Source organism: Protomyctophum parallelum, assembly GCF_964188405.1.
Source record: "Protomyctophum parallelum genome assembly, chromosome: 14".
In the NCBI taxonomy this organism is placed as follows: domain Eukaryota; kingdom Metazoa; phylum Chordata; class Actinopteri; order Myctophiformes; family Myctophidae; genus Protomyctophum; species Protomyctophum parallelum.
In genome coordinates this window covers 36,366,455-36,379,456 of record NC_139709.1, presented here as the reverse complement: position 1 = coordinate 36,379,456, position 13,002 = coordinate 36,366,455, and the positions used below count along the sequence as shown (strand labels likewise).

The following is a 13,002-nucleotide window of genomic DNA, read 5'->3' as shown; positions in this document are numbered from 1 at the left end:
TCATATTTGGCGGACATTTGACCTCATTTCTCCTTTCATTGTCGATAGAAAATATGAGACGTGTGGGGACAAGGTGATGTAAACTTTGTGTTTGTAGACATTATGTGGGGACAAAAGGGGCTAGCGCCTGTCAAAAATAAAGAAAAAATCAATGGTGAAAATAAAATAAAGTAAAAAATAATAACAAATCAGAATATTGAACATACTTGGCTCAGATGACTTCGGTGCGCTATAGCATGTACTAGCACATTCACGAAAAAGGGTATAGTCATTTTGTCAAATAAGCGCTGGACAATATCAAATGACATACGTTAATGCTGCAATATATAATATATACATAAAATATAAAATACTATCCGAATTAAGGAATACCAATCTACCGGTTTGGCCGTAGACATGACCGCCAATTCCCACCTCATGTCCCCTGGAAGTCCAGACTGCTCCAGATTGTACTGAATAACCGCTAGCTTGCACAACATCTTCAGGCTAGGACTTAAGTCTAAGATGCACAAGTCTGACGTCATGCCTTCATCTTCATCTCCATCTTCAGGACCGTCAACAGGTGTTCTGTATCCTCCAAAGTGGATTATAAGATCTCCAACCATGCAACAGCACATCCTAGACATGCAACCTGGGCCTTTTCCCTTGGGCTCAACCTTCTTCCAGGAGAAGGTCTTTGGATTTAATTTCCAAACATCATTGAAGTTCTGGTCCAAATTGTCACCACCGATTATGTACAGCTCTCCATTGTAGGAAAAGGCTGAATGACCCTCGCGTGCTTCTGGAAGAACATGTGGAGAAGGCGTGCTCAACCAGCAGTTGGTCTCTGTGTCAAACACTCTGATCTCATTGAAGTGGTCCTCATATCCTAGGCCCCCAAATACAAACATCCTTGTCCCGATGATGGTGGCAGAGTGACATTCTGAAACAGGCGGTGCAGTGCCTCTGGGGTTGATTAAGGACCAGACCATCGTGGGGGTGTCCAACTTGTACAGGTCATTCTCAATGTATCTAGTCGTCCAGTTGAATCCTCCAAAGACATACATGACCTTCCCTGAGACACAGGCAGAGTGGTACAACCTCACCCCTGGGACGCACCCGAAAACCTTTGGCTTGGACCACGCGTGGGTGTCGACGTCAAACACGTAAAGCATGTCGCAGTGCCCCCCTGTCTCGGTAATCCCTCCGCAGATGTAGGCGGTATCGTCTATCAGCATAGCTGTGTAGCCCATGGGCATGGTCGGAACTTCAAAGGGACGTTCTCTTCCAAAGGGACACTCCCTTCCGGTCGTCACCGAGGGCAACTTGGTCCAGTGCAAAGACACAGTGTTGAAGACGTGCACATCCATCGGGTCCCAGTCGTTGGTGTACGTCCCCAGTGCACGTTGTCCCCCGAAGGAATACACCTTGTGTCCAGCCGCCACTGCGGTGTGGAAGGCCCCGATTGGTCCTCCATCCAGGTGCACTGTCCAGTGCAACATCTAAACAAGACCACAGTTCGATAAGTATGTTAGTTGCTGCGAGAGTGAGGCCTAGCCAACACCAACTCGGGATTCTTGGATCACTGCCCTCCACAATTTCCTATCCAACATCAGGTTCTTGAGCTTGACTTGATTCTTGAAGTCTCACGTTCCACGAAGAGAATGAGGGTCTCTATAGCAACGCGTCGCCACTTATAATGGGCCCCGCAGCACATATGCCAAGGGAAGCTTGGCCAACCCACAAAGTTGGTGATTCTCAAACCTGTGCGACCGGGGACCACTGGTGGGCCGCGTGGGATTGGCAAGTGGGCCCCCACAAGTTATTACTTGTTACTTGCGCGAGCAGAGTGCAAGTACTGTTTTCGGCAGCGTATGTCAGTGACTACCTCGGCCAATCAGGGATTGTGTATTTTTGGTGGCCCCCTCGGCCAATCAGGAACCACAGTTTTTACATAAACATACATAGTTACTAGGGCTGACCCAAAAAAAATCAATTATCGATGTTCGTTCGATAAGCACGGCACGTTTTAAAATATGCAAAGAAGTCCACGACCGTGGTGGAAAAAATAATGTGCCACGTTATCACGGCACCTGTAGCGAAGAGGATTCTATCCATCCCCGACTCCCTGCCGCATGCAACTACAACCCCATCGGCAGAGCCGGATTTACCTTGCTGAGGCCCCCCGGCTGGAGCAAATTTGAGGGCCCTCCTTGGGGTGCGCGTCCTGTGATGAAAAAGAATTGGGCTATTTTGTTTTCATTTTGGGGTACCCAGGCCCATAAAAAGAGAGGCAGGCTCACATTTCACTTGAATTGGATTTCAATACTTTACAATGTTATAATAAAAATAATTATATATATATATATATATATATATATATAGGCCAAACCAACCCAGGATTGATTTCACAATCTAACCAGTGGCTTCACAATGTCCAGAGACATCACAGTTCATTCATAATACATTTTAGAGTCACATAATACACAATATAAATTATCTCCATAATATAATTAAACATAATTGTCTCTATATACAAAATCAAGTTGGTGTGTTCCCCACACAAACCCAGTTAGTATGCTCCCTACCCTGGAGCCAATTAGCAATCAATCATCAATCTTACAATATAGTGTCAAACAAATACCACCCCAAGATAAAATAACACAGGAAACGCATTGTAGTGAACTGCCACATATATATATATATATATATATATATATATATATATTGAAGAAAGAATATGTATAATCCAATAATTATAATCCAAGGTGTGTTTGTCTGGAGATCCAACACTATGTCATAATATTAAAGTAAGTAAACTTTAAGAAGAGCTGCGGTCATTGGTGCTGCAGAGAAGCTGCTCCGCTCTGCTAATTGATCTGGCCTATATTTGCGCAACTGACTGGCATGAGGTATATAGCCTAATTACTTATTTGGCAGCACCTGCAATGACAATAGTAACCTTATAGGCCTATACACATTTCAAAAGGCTTTCATATACTATTCATATTTTTCTAATAAGGTTTGTCCTTAGATAGAAATGTGAAAAGTTTTGTATAGTTTTGGATATTAATGAATTAATTATAATTTATTAAAGCCCAGGGCCTCTCATTTCTCACAGGAAGCTCTGATTGAACTTATAGTCTATTGCTCAAAACGCTTTGCCTCGCAGCAAGCTCTGCTGCGCTGTCATAAAGCCTTGATTAAATGACGCTTTATTTCAGTTTATTTTATGGCAAGAGAAGCAAAATGCCGTTCGTTTACACTTGACAGCGTGTGCCGTTTTAATTGGCAAAACTTATAGGCTATATATGCCTTATTTCGCCTATTTTTTGTTTTTTGTTTAGTTCCATAGATCCTAGAGCCTGGTATGCCTACATGTGTCAGGCTTGATTGGTTGCGCTTAATAAGAGTTCATGTTATGGTCGGGTCTTTACTTTATTTCAGTTATAAATGTTACTTACACGAGAGAAGCAAAATGCTGTTTGTCGTGTGCTGTGACCTAAACCTAAACCTGTGCAGCTTTGCATTATATTCCTTTATTTGATGGAGAGGTAATGCATGCCTGTGTCAGGCACTGTTGATTTGATTTCTGACATGTGTCAGGCTTGAAGAGTTCATTCAAGTTTGGATTATATATATTTTTATTTGATTGAGCGATTGAGGTAATTGTTAAATAAAAGACCAATCCAATATGCGCTCCTCTATACTATTTGTATCATCTGCAGCTATATCGCTGTTTTATTATAAGCCTAATTCATTGTGCGTCACTGCGCGCCTCGCGGCCAATCCATGATTGGCAGAGCGACAACACCGACATATCTGGATGACGTAACCAATTTGAGTTTCAAACTTCTATACAGTATAGGACACATAATCATTTAGAACCCATTGTAGTGGATATCTGGAACGGGATTTATATAGACTCAGATGTTTCAATAACTTGATTGGAGTCTGCTTATGGCAAATTAAAGTAGTTTTACTTAACTTAAAAAGTCCATGGAACCTGATACTGTCTGTTTCTATTTGCCTATTTGCCAAAGAAGTCCAGCCACTCTCTGCTGTTTGTACTAGACTTGGCTAGTAACATTTTTCTTCGTGAAATAGTGTTCATTCATGTAAGAAAATAAAAATAAAACAAACTGCAGGGCTCAGTAAAAAGCATAAAGGGTTCCTCGGGTGTAGATGGTGTTTCCCTGTGGTCGGCAGAACTAAGCCATCGCTTTGTCAATGTGTCTGCGAGACAACGCAAATCACAGCCGGCCTGACGCTTTTAATACCTTCATCAGAGGTAGAAATGACCTCACTGCCATAAACGTTAAAACACCATTACAAGCCATGACCATTCATCAGACTTTATGGCTTCTCCTCCCTTAATGAATGGGCTCCATGTGAAATATATGATTGGGTGGTTTAGTGGAATGGCATTGTTTTTGAATTACGTTATGCAAATCGCGTTTGAAATACAGGCGCGTGGACACACCCGCATTTCCCCAAGCCTCTCGGGGGCTCTGGTGAGATGTGACCCTGAGTAACTCTAGCGTTGCTAGTGCCTTGCTCACAGGGAATTGGACCCGCAAACCTTGGCAGTGTTGGTGCATTAAACACATGATATGTTTTATGATCCCTTGCCTCCCTGGTCTGACTCTGCAGCGGATCTACAAGATCACAAGGGGTCACTTTTCGGCTGTTAAGTTGTTCTGTGATCGTTTACACGAAAAACGTTTACACGAAAAACAAATAGACAACCCTGTACAGATCCCGGGGGGACTCCGATCAATGAAGTATACAGTCCTTGTCCTCTCAGAAAATGGAAACAAAACAACTGCATGACAGAGGAGTTTATTTTGTTCCTGCAGTGACATGTCTGCTGAGGGAGCAGCATCATATTGCCGTAGTGTAGATCGTGAAGGCGATACCCAAACACTCTGATGATGGATCGGTCAGAGGGGTGTGTGTGTGCGCGCGTCCGTGTCTTGTAAGATCCACACACGCGCACGCACACACACATGCAGAATGTTCTCTCGCTCTCTCTCTCACTCACTCTTATGAAGAGCTCGTCACTACTGTAGATAACATTTGAGTGTGTTTGGATGAAACGCGTGGTGCACCATTGATCCTGGTATGATGAGTGCAACACTCTCTGACTGCATGGAGGAGCTTCATATCGCTCCATGAATGTCACAGAAATGTCATTACTGTCTGTCACTCATGTGTCTGTTGTCACACGCATGCAGAGAGAGAGAGAGAGAGAGAGAAGAGAGAGAGAGAGAGAGAGGAGAGAGAGAGAGAGAGAGAGAGAGAGAGGAGAGAGAGAGAGAGAGAGGAGAGAGAGAGAGAGAAGAGAGAGAGAGAAGAGAAGGAGAGAGAGAGAGAGAGAGAGAGAAGAGAGAGAGAGAGAGAGAGAGAAGAGAGAGAGAGAGAGAGAGAGAGAGAGAGAGAGAGAGAGAGAGAGAGAGAGAGAGAGAGAGAGACCCCTAGTGGCTAAAGGCAGTCGTGGCTTTACTTAAAGGGATATTTCAAAAAATATTTTGGTCATTTCATCATCTACTCCGTCTTATGTGAACCCCCAGACAGTTTTTAAGTTGCTTGATTCAATATTTAGATATCTGATATTCATTTTTGCTGCCCCGCCCCCTTCCTATACAGACCCATTGTAACTTGAAACTTAACACTTTTTTCTGGTGACTGATACTGTCCTTAATTTACTGTTTTCAGTTATTTTTAATAATTGAGGACGGAAGAGACTAAAGAATCAAAAATATATATTCAAAATAAATGAAAACATTAAATTAAAAAAATAAACTGCCCCCTCACGTATTAGAAGGACAATATCAGTCACCAGAAAAAAGACAGGTGTTTCATCATCGTTAAAATAGAGTTTGAAGTTATAATGGGTTTGTATAGGAAGGGGGCGGGGCAGCTAAAATTAATATCAGATATCTAAATATTGAATCGAGCAACTGTCTGGGGTGTTCACATTAAACTGATTGGATGATGACATGAACAAACGTTTGTTTGAAAGTGAAATACATGAACAAACGTTTGTTTGAAAGTGAAATATCCCTTTAATCTCTTGTTGCGTGTACTTGTGTAGTGGTGGAATGTAAAACAGTACATTTCAAGTAGTGTTTATTTTGAGGTAATTTAATTTGACTTTATGTCCCTGTGACATACTAGCGTTATGTGATGTCCAGGGGTGTACTTGTACATCAAGTTGCCTCACGCTACAGAAACCGGAGATAGGCTCCTGCCCTAAGGGCCTCAAAGCCAACTCTTTTCGTGACAAATCATGAAAATAAACACAATGTTTTGGGCCAAACAAAGAATTAGAAAGCAGGAAAGTTACAACACTTTTTTTTGTTGTTTTTCTTAAAAGGTCTTTAAATAAAAACGTTTTGAAATGTCTATGGGAAAAATGCATTGGGATTCATTTCCTGGCGTCGTCATGAAAGGGGGCGGGACTGCGACGCTCTATATGGCTGGAAGGCAAGAAGCGGCCGGGCCGATTCAACAGCGGTAGATTCGTTATTCAATACATAGCGATCGGATAAAATATAAAACAAAATAAAAATATAAAATAGAATTAATAAATGATGAAAGATACTTTCGAATGGCAATTTTAGCATTTGAATATGTATTTATTTTCTTTCATATTATGAAATTCGTTCTGACAGCCTGTGTGTGTGTGTGTGTGTGTGTGTGTGTGTGTGTGTGTGTGTGTGTGTGTGTGTGTTGTGTGTGTGCGTGCGTGCGTGCGGAAACATGAACCCAGGTGATTTTAACGGAGGTTTACATTTCCTCTTTGTCCTCCAAAACCACATGAATATTTAACTCCATGTGCTCTGCCCTGCACACACACACACACACACACACACACACACACACACACACACACACACACAGCCTCCTATAACTCTGTTATCTGCCCTGCAATCAAAGTCATTTGTCACACACACGCAGGACCAACATGTTCCCATGTGTCCCCTAATGTATCTTCAGGACATCTCTCTGTGTGTGTGTGTGTGTGTGTGTGTGTGTGTGTGTGTGTGTACGTGTGCGTGCGCTATGGAGTGCACTCCCAGCCTTTTGTAAACAACTAAGTTATTGTTTAACTTAGTTTAGTGTGGAATTGACAGAGCTACACAGAAACATGTCTACTCCATGATACGCTCACTAGCGTCCCCAACTAAGTTATTGTTAACCCCCTATCATTCTCACTGTGTGGGGAGCATTTAGTGTATGCCATACAAATACAGTCAACTAAGTCTAGGGTCCATTCCAATACAGTCAACTAAGCCTAGGGTCCATTACAGTACAGTCAACTAAGCCTAGGGTCCATTACAATACAGTTAATCTGAGTTCCCAGAAGTTTTATTTTTCGCCACTAGGCGGGCGAGAAAGACTTCTGGGAAAAAAGGACCGTATCCCTGTGAGGGAAGTACGTTGCGCTCAGAATCTGAGCGGACACTCCCCTTTCCGGTCTGAAGCACTGTGCATACCATGAAAATAGTCCGAAGGGAATCCAATTCCAAATTGAATTGTAGTAGGCCACCACCGCTCAAGGAGCAATTGTTTCCCTTCCGTCTTATTTAGATGTAGCGCCCACTCCATGTGGAACCCGCCCCTGTCTTTTGATTCGCATTTCATTTGAAACGCAACACACTGGGCCACGCCCCTGCTGCACAGGATCTGAGGCCAATTTTCCTAGATTACAATACAGTCAACTAAGACTAGGGTCCATTCCAATACAGTCAACTAAGTCTAAGGTCTATTCCAATACAGTCAACTAAGTCTAGGGTCCATTACAATACAGTCAACTAAGTCTAGGGTCCATTCCAATACAGTCAACTAAGTCTAAGGTCTATTCCAATACAGTCAACTAAGTCTAAGGTCTATTCCAATACAGTCAACTAAGTCTAGGGTCTATTCCAATACAGTCAACTAAGTCTAGGGTCCATTACAGTACAGTCAACTAAGTCTAGGGTCCATTACAGTACAGTCAACTAAGTCTAGCGTCCATTACAGTACAGTCAACTAAGTCTAGCGTCCATTACAGTACAGTCAACTAAGTATAGCGTCCATTACAGTACAGTCAACTAAGTCACTATCACAATGATACTTGAATGAAACAAATCATCCATGTCCATGTTCCCCTTATCACCAGTATCATTGATGCAAACACATTGTATCTCCATAATTCAACAACTTTTCCTTACGCTTTTCATTATATCTTTTCATTTTTTCTGGTACCTGTCAGAAAACTACAAGTAGATATTAAATCCATTTGAAATGAGGCGACATACACTGTCCGATTTCCCTTTTTCTTCTCCTTAAATACAGCTATTTGTTTATGTACATGTATTAATGTGTTTATGCTCTGTTGATGAATTGAACACATAGGGCCTCAACGGAAAAAAGTCCCAGGGATATTTTTTTGCCTTTTGTAGCCTAGTTGTGTTACTGTACCTCATGCTGTTTACTTTTTTGACAAATTAAGTAATCAATCAATCAGTTTTATCTTCTTCTTTTATTTGTAAGTGCAAGTGTGTGCCTGGGGTTTTATACTGTAACTATTGAACCAATGAAATGTATTAGCAAGAGTTTAGTACCAGGTGTGTGTGTGTGTGTGTGTGTGTGTGTGTGTGTGTGTGTGTGTGTGTGTGTGTGTGTGTGTGTGTGTGTGTGTGTGTGTGTGTGTGTCAGCGCTGGTTGTCATGGTGACGCGGCATTGTGAGGAGAGGTCGTTATGACTTTGATCGGCTCGTCAAAGGCCAGAGAATTAAATGGCGTGCGTGTGTATGTGTGTGGCACAGGAGGTCCGGGGCTGGCTTTAATCTCCTAGATTGCAGCTGCTGTCTAGATTAAAACAGCTACCGGAGTGCAGGTTTACTGTGTGTGTGTGTGTGTGTGTGTGTGTGTGTGTGTGTGTGTGTGTGTGTGTGTGTGTGTGTGTGTGTGTGTGTGTGTGTGTGTGTGTGTGTGTGTGTGTGTGTGTGTGTGTGTATTTTGTATTACAGTGAGGAAAATATTTTGGTAGCAGAGGACCTGGCTAAAATATGTATGCACTTAATTTAGGAGAGGATATCTCAACTGTTCTTGGCTATATGAACCCCGCAAACAATTATCTATCCGGGGTGAAATACCCGAAAATGACCACGCAGTTTTAGAAATGACCACTACTTCAAACATGGCACTATCTTCTAAACCGTTGGAGCTACAGATTTACTGAGGTGCTCAGACTGTTCAGAATACTGTTTGTTGAATCCGTGCCCGAGCCAGCAACCCTCCAGGTCATCATAGTGGCCAAATCCAATATGGCCACCAGTCCGCCTCCTTAAAAAGGTTTATCTAGAACTTTTGAACCACATGAGCTACTTGTATGAATGCAAACTTTGTGTAAAAATCATGTTTTTTGACAATTAGAAACATTTTGGAATGCGGCACAAACTTCATGCAAAGCTTTGCCTTGAATCTGATTGGTTGCGTTGGCCAATCAGGGACGCCGATGCCTACACCTCCCTCCCCCTCAACTGATCAATCATATTGATGACAATGGAGGTCTGCAGCACCATAACATCCATGTCTATATTACGTCATGTATACATCATGGCAGGATCACAGCCCTTTATATCATAGACACAGTAACTGTCTAAATGGAGTCCCTAGACTCCATTCTAGCTTTACAGTCTGCAAATTCTGTCCTAGGGGGGTAGGGTGAACCCCTACCCTCCATTTTGTGACATCCAACTCCACAGAGCTCAAACAACGTTGTAAGTGATTTTCAACAGAATGACGCAGGACACAGGAGATGTGGTTTTCGGTAGCCCCACTCGAGTTTGCACAGAGAACCGCCTGAGCTGGGATATGAACCCTGAACAGATCCAGCAGATGTGTGACGAGCTCATCGCCGAGACCAAGCAGGTGTACGATGCTGTTGGTTCCCTGGACCTGGACAGTCTGACCTTCTGCAACACCATGAAGACTCTGGCTGACATGGAGGTGGAGTACACTGTCCAGAGGTACATGTTGTTCTTCCCCCAGTATGTGTCTCCCAATAAGGAGGTGAGAACTGCCAGCACAGATGCATACAAGAAGCTGTCTCAATTTGATGTGGAGATGAGCATGAGAGAGGACGTCTACCAGAGGATTGTAGCTCTGGAGAAGACGTTGGATGCAGACAGTCTGACTACAGAGGCTAAGAGATACGTTGAGAGACTGGTGAAACTGGGCAGAAGGAATGGACTGCATCTCCCCAAAGAGAAGCATGACAAGATAAAGCTCATTAAGACTAAGTTAGGTAATCTATGTATCGACTTTAACAAACACCTGAATGAAGACACCACCAGTTTGACATTCAGCAGAGATGAACTGGGTGGTCTTCCTGAGGACTTCCTGAGTTCCCTGGAGGCAGATGGAGACAAGCTGAAAATCACTCTGAAGTACCCCCACTATTACCCCATCATGAAGAAATGCTTTGTCCCTGAAACACGCCAGAAAGTGGAAGAAGCTTTTAACTCGCGCTGTAAAGTTGAGAATTCTGTCATCTTGAAGGAGTTGGTGGAGCTACGTGCTCAGATGAGTGCTCTGTTGGGCTTCAACAATCACGCTGACTTTGTCCTGGATATGAACATGGCAAAGTCTGGCGAGAACGTCTCCATCTTCCTGGAGGAGTTGGCCCGTAAGATGAAGCCTTTTGGAGACAAGGATAGAACGATCCTCCTAAAACTGAAGGGAAAAGAGTGTCAGAAGAGGGGACTGCCGTTCAATGGAGAGCTGTATGCATGGGACATTCAGTATTTTATGAACCAGTTGGAGGAGACCAGGTATGCAGTGGATCACAATAAGTTGAAAGTGTATTTCCCCATGGAGGTTGTGACCCAGGGTCTGCTGGACATCTACCAGGACCTCCTGGGTCTGTCGTTCAGCCTGGTGGATAGCGCCCCAGTGTGGCATCCTGATGTCACACTGTACAGCGTCACTGACCGCTCCTCTGGACAAACATTTGGACAGTTCTACCTCGACCTCTTCCCCAGAGAGGGGAAGTACGGCCACGCAGGTTGCTTTGGCCTGCAGCCCGGCTGTCTGCTGTCTGATGGGAGCAGACTGATGTCTGTTGCTGCCATGGTAGCCAACTTCAGCAAACCCACGGTCAACGCCCCCTCCCTCCTGCAGCATGATGAGGTGGCGACGTACTTTCATGAGTTTGGCCATGTCATGCACCATCTCTGTGCTCAGACCGACTACGCTGTGTTCAGTGGCATCAGCGTGGAGAGGGACTTTGTGGAGGCTCCGTCCCAGATGATGGAGAACTGGGTTTGGGAGAAGGAATCGCTGCAGAGAATGTCAAAACATTACAAGACAGGTGCTCCAATTCCTGGCGACATGTTGGACAAACTCATCAAGTCTCGCCTTGCCAACACAAGCCTGTTGAAACTGAATGTAATAGTCCTAGCTAAAATGGACCATGCTCTTCACACCCAGATTGGTTTGGACCCGGCAGAGGAATATGACAGGCTCAGCAAGGAGATTATGGGAGTTCCTGCTTCTAAAGGGACCAACATGCCAGCTACCTTTGCCCACCTGGCAGGTGGCTACGATGCCCAGTACTATGGCTACCTGTGGAGTTCGGTGTTCTCCGTGGACATGTTCTACACCCGTTTCAAACAGGAAGGCATCATGAACCCTAAGGTGGGTTTGGCCTATAGAAACTGCATCCTGAGGCCTGGTGGTTCTGAGGACGCCTATCAGATGCTGAAGAACTTCTTTGGTTGTGACAAATACACAGGAAAACAGAATACAAAAATAAAACGGACAACAACCCGGAACGATAGCAGTAATGTGCAACAGTCACCCAAACCTAAGAAGAAGAAGCATTAGTACTAAAGATGTTCCGAAGATACACATTTTTCATTCCTGATTCGAATTCCGATACCTAACCTGTTGGCAGTTACCGAATACCATTTAGTTTATTTATCAATTTGTATTTATTTGTTACTATTTTGTTTTTACGCGGTTATTCATCTCTTGTATTTTTCTTTTTACATTTATTTTTATTTTGTAAAGGTTTTTTATTTTTTTATGAGGAAGGGTCAGATCTTTCTAGGTTCATCAACACATTCAAACCTCTGCCGCTTACTGGGGTGGCAGTGAATACCATCCATCATTACGGTGCCGGGCCAATGGGCCATTTTTCTTCTTGTAATTTTCTTAATACATTTACTACTGCACACACACACACACACACACACACACACACACACACACACACACACACACACACACACACACACACACACACACATACATACATACATACATACACATATATATATATATACACACACATTGCATATTTTCAGCAGGATTTGCTTTTCTAGATATTGATTTGTTATTTGTATATTCTTTTATTATGTTTGCTGGTGAAATAAGCTTGGGAAATTATTTATTTTTATCTTGTGGCCGTTAAAAATGGTAGTTATAAATGTGATTATCTGGGTGTCATATACTGTATAGTAAATATTTAGGTGTTGAAGCTAATGGTTATTGCAGAAGCCATTTTGTTGGTTTTGGGTGTGGCTTGCTTTCAGAAATGATTTGAGCTGTCATTCAGAGAGCATTATTGGACTAAATAAGCCTCTGTCCGTCATCTTTTACAGGGTGAGTTGCATCACAGCACAGAACTTGAGTGAAATGGTTAATGCGATTTAGATAGCATGCTCATTGTTTAATTTATTTGAGACGTGACACTCTATGGCCTAGTCCTGATTGGCTGCCTCGTCTGCCTCCTCTGGCCAATGGGACAGCAAGCAACTGCATGCACACCGCATGACCGCATGATTCTAATCTACGTCCGTCTATAGACAAATACACGCCCTGCCTCGCCTGCCTCTGGTCTTCATCGGGGTTTCAGAGACATGCCATAAACACCACAACACGGGACTACACTACACAACGCTGCGACACTACGCATGTGGACATTGGCGACAGCAAGCAACAACCCATCGTTTAACCATGGCCGCA

General features: G+C 43.3%; 3 protein-coding genes across 4 annotated transcripts in view; 2 read left to right on the top strand and 1 right to left on the bottom strand.

The window, feature by feature from the left end:
• LOC310871284 (tripartite motif-containing protein 16-like) overlaps positions 1-13,002 on the bottom strand; it is a gene marked incomplete at both ends in the record, with an annotated part of 503,649 nt that overhangs the window by 20,464 nt on the left and 470,183 nt on the right. The window lies entirely within an intron of this gene.
• The window catches only part of efr3a (EFR3 homolog A), a 91,701-nt gene that overhangs the window by 17,522 nt on the left and 61,177 nt on the right, over positions 1-13,002 (top strand). The window lies entirely within an intron of this gene.
• On the top strand, positions 9,772-11,859 carry LOC310870542 (thimet oligopeptidase-like; the record flags this gene model as incomplete). The annotated part of the gene is made up of 1 exon (XM_083781782.1): positions 9,772-11,859. One exon carries the CDS (start codon positions 9,772-9,774, stop codon positions 11,857-11,859), a length of 2,088 nt encoding a protein of 695 aa, XP_083637908.1.